Source organism: Branchiostoma belcheri, unplaced genomic scaffold, assembly GCF_001625305.1.
Source record: "Branchiostoma belcheri isolate BF01 breed outbred unplaced genomic scaffold, Haploidv18h27 scaffold6, whole genome shotgun sequence".
NCBI lineage: Eukaryota > Metazoa > Chordata > Leptocardii > Amphioxiformes > Branchiostomatidae > Branchiostoma > Branchiostoma belcheri.
Window position 1 is genome coordinate 1,168,929 of NW_017804242.1, and position 2,033 is coordinate 1,170,961.

At 37.6% G+C, this 2,033-nt stretch overlaps 1 protein-coding gene across 1 annotated transcript in view; it reads left to right on the plus strand.

Moving 5' to 3' along the window:
* The window catches only part of LOC109482217 (UPF0469 protein KIAA0907-like), a 19,196-nt gene that overhangs the window by 5,519 nt on the left and 11,644 nt on the right, over positions 1–2,033 (plus strand). Inside the window, exons 3-5 of the mRNA XM_019784910.1 lie at positions 965–1,090; positions 1,451–1,530; positions 1,859–1,911. Of these exons, the coding sequence (XP_019640469.1) occupies positions 965–1,090; positions 1,451–1,530; positions 1,859–1,911 (259 nt within the window). The remainder of the gene's footprint in view (positions 1–964; positions 1,091–1,450; positions 1,531–1,858; positions 1,912–2,033) is intronic.

Consider the following 2,033-nt stretch of genomic DNA (forward strand, 5'->3'; position numbering starts at 1 on the left):
CCCAAGGTCCTGAAATTTGGTATGGAGGTACAGTGGGCAAATACCCCTAGGCGTTTTTTAAATTATTGTGATACAGGCTTTTAGAATGGTTTTATTTGAGTTTTTTGGCTGTGTTATAGCAAATGTATTACTGTGTTAGTGTGCCTTGTTTACCACGTTTGGGCATGAGTCATCACAATGGAATGTAGGGCATCAACCAATAGGCATGCAGCTTTCCTCTATACTTCTTGCTGATTGGCTGTTGGGATTTAACTTGATTAACACCTGCACAGAAGCATTTCCATACTGACAGAATGTCTGTATTCAAGTGTTTTGGTAGGTATTTCAAGCTTTCCTGCTCCAGCATTGGAATGCCGGGCATGGACGTTTTTTTTTATTTTGAAAATCAACAGTTTGCATTATGCAATTAAAAATCCTAACCAATAAAGTAGGGAATAGCTATCCAACTGTTGTTTTAGTTGTATTTTACTTCATATTATAGTTATATCAATGTAAATCATTGTTTTCCCTTGTGTTTCCCATTCTTTCCCTGCCATGTCGTAAAATGTGGTGAACCCATCGCTGTATTTGCTCCAAAGCAAATATTGGCCTTTCTAGTTAGAAATAGATTTAGAATAGTTGTTATTTGACTGTTACATTTTATTTATGTACTGTGTACTAGTATCCTTCTTCTGCGGCATACCCCCATTGTTCATCGTTTTGCTTTGTTTGGAATTAGCCCTTGGGCATCGATATCGATTGAACTTATTATGAGGTGAAGTTTATAGATTTAGAAATTAGAATAGTTATTATTTGACTTCAATTTTTCATTTGAATATATCCTGATTTACACCATTGTTTTCCTTTGTTTGCAATTAGGGCATAGCCATAGATATGCAATATGAAGTTAGTTATTATAAAAGATGAATCCGTCTATGTGTCCCCTTTTCTAACCTGTTGTGTTTGACTGTACCTGTGCTGTCAGTCTTCCTCTGTTCAGCCCCAGCAGCAGAACCAGAGGAAGGAGGAGGTCTTCATGGCCGAGATCGAGATAAACGACGTGCCCATCGGCTGCAGGAACTTACTCACCAGGGGACACACACAGGATGAGGTAAGGGCACTCGTTACCGTAAATGCATTTAATTTTGCAGTGGTTATTTTTCGCCATATGTTGGAGAAGGAAGTTTTTGCTGTCAGTGTGTTTTAAATCCATGGTTGAAAAAATTCTGTTAACCACAGAACTGTCAACTAATACAAGGAAGGCATATTGGAGGTGTAATGAATTCACGGTGGAGAGGTCACTGAGAAAACAGCGAAAATGAAATTTATAGTACCACCACGGACACTTTGAGTCAGGGAGAAATTCGGAATGTTGATTAAACAAGAAATTCACTAAAAACTCTATTTTGGGATAGGTTTTCATCCAGGGTAGCATTCTGTACTGTGAGTTAATTTATTTTGCTTTACACAGGTGCATAAGATGAGTGGGGCAGCTGTATCCACACGTGGCAGATACATGTCACCTGAAGACAAGGCCAAAAATAACTACGGGTAGGTTTGGGAAACTTACAGTACAGGCAAATCTGGAGTTGTTATAAGATTTGGAGTTGTAGGCAAGATGTTGGAGTTTATAGTCGTTGTCTTATGTAACATTTTGAATAAAACTGAACTGAATGTAACATGGACAGCTTTGGAATAGTAAGACTTTGAAAATTAGAAGAAAAGGTAAAATGTTTGGCGACCAATAGATGAAATGTACAGAATTGTGCAGAGTGATTAAAGTCAGATGATGTTTACTCCCCTAGAACCATCTAGAATGGAATAGCCGTTATATTGGATTGATTATGTAAGGACTCATATAATTCTGTTTCCCTTTCAGGGAGAGACCTCTGTATTTGTGTGTTCAAGGACCCATACAAGAAGCAGTGGACAGTGAGTATACCCTTTTGTGACAATATTTGCCAGTTTCAACATGACTTCAGGTGTAAAGTCTGTTCAATAAAGATCTTGCTTTTCATGACTTAATATATATGAATATTTTATGACTGTAATAG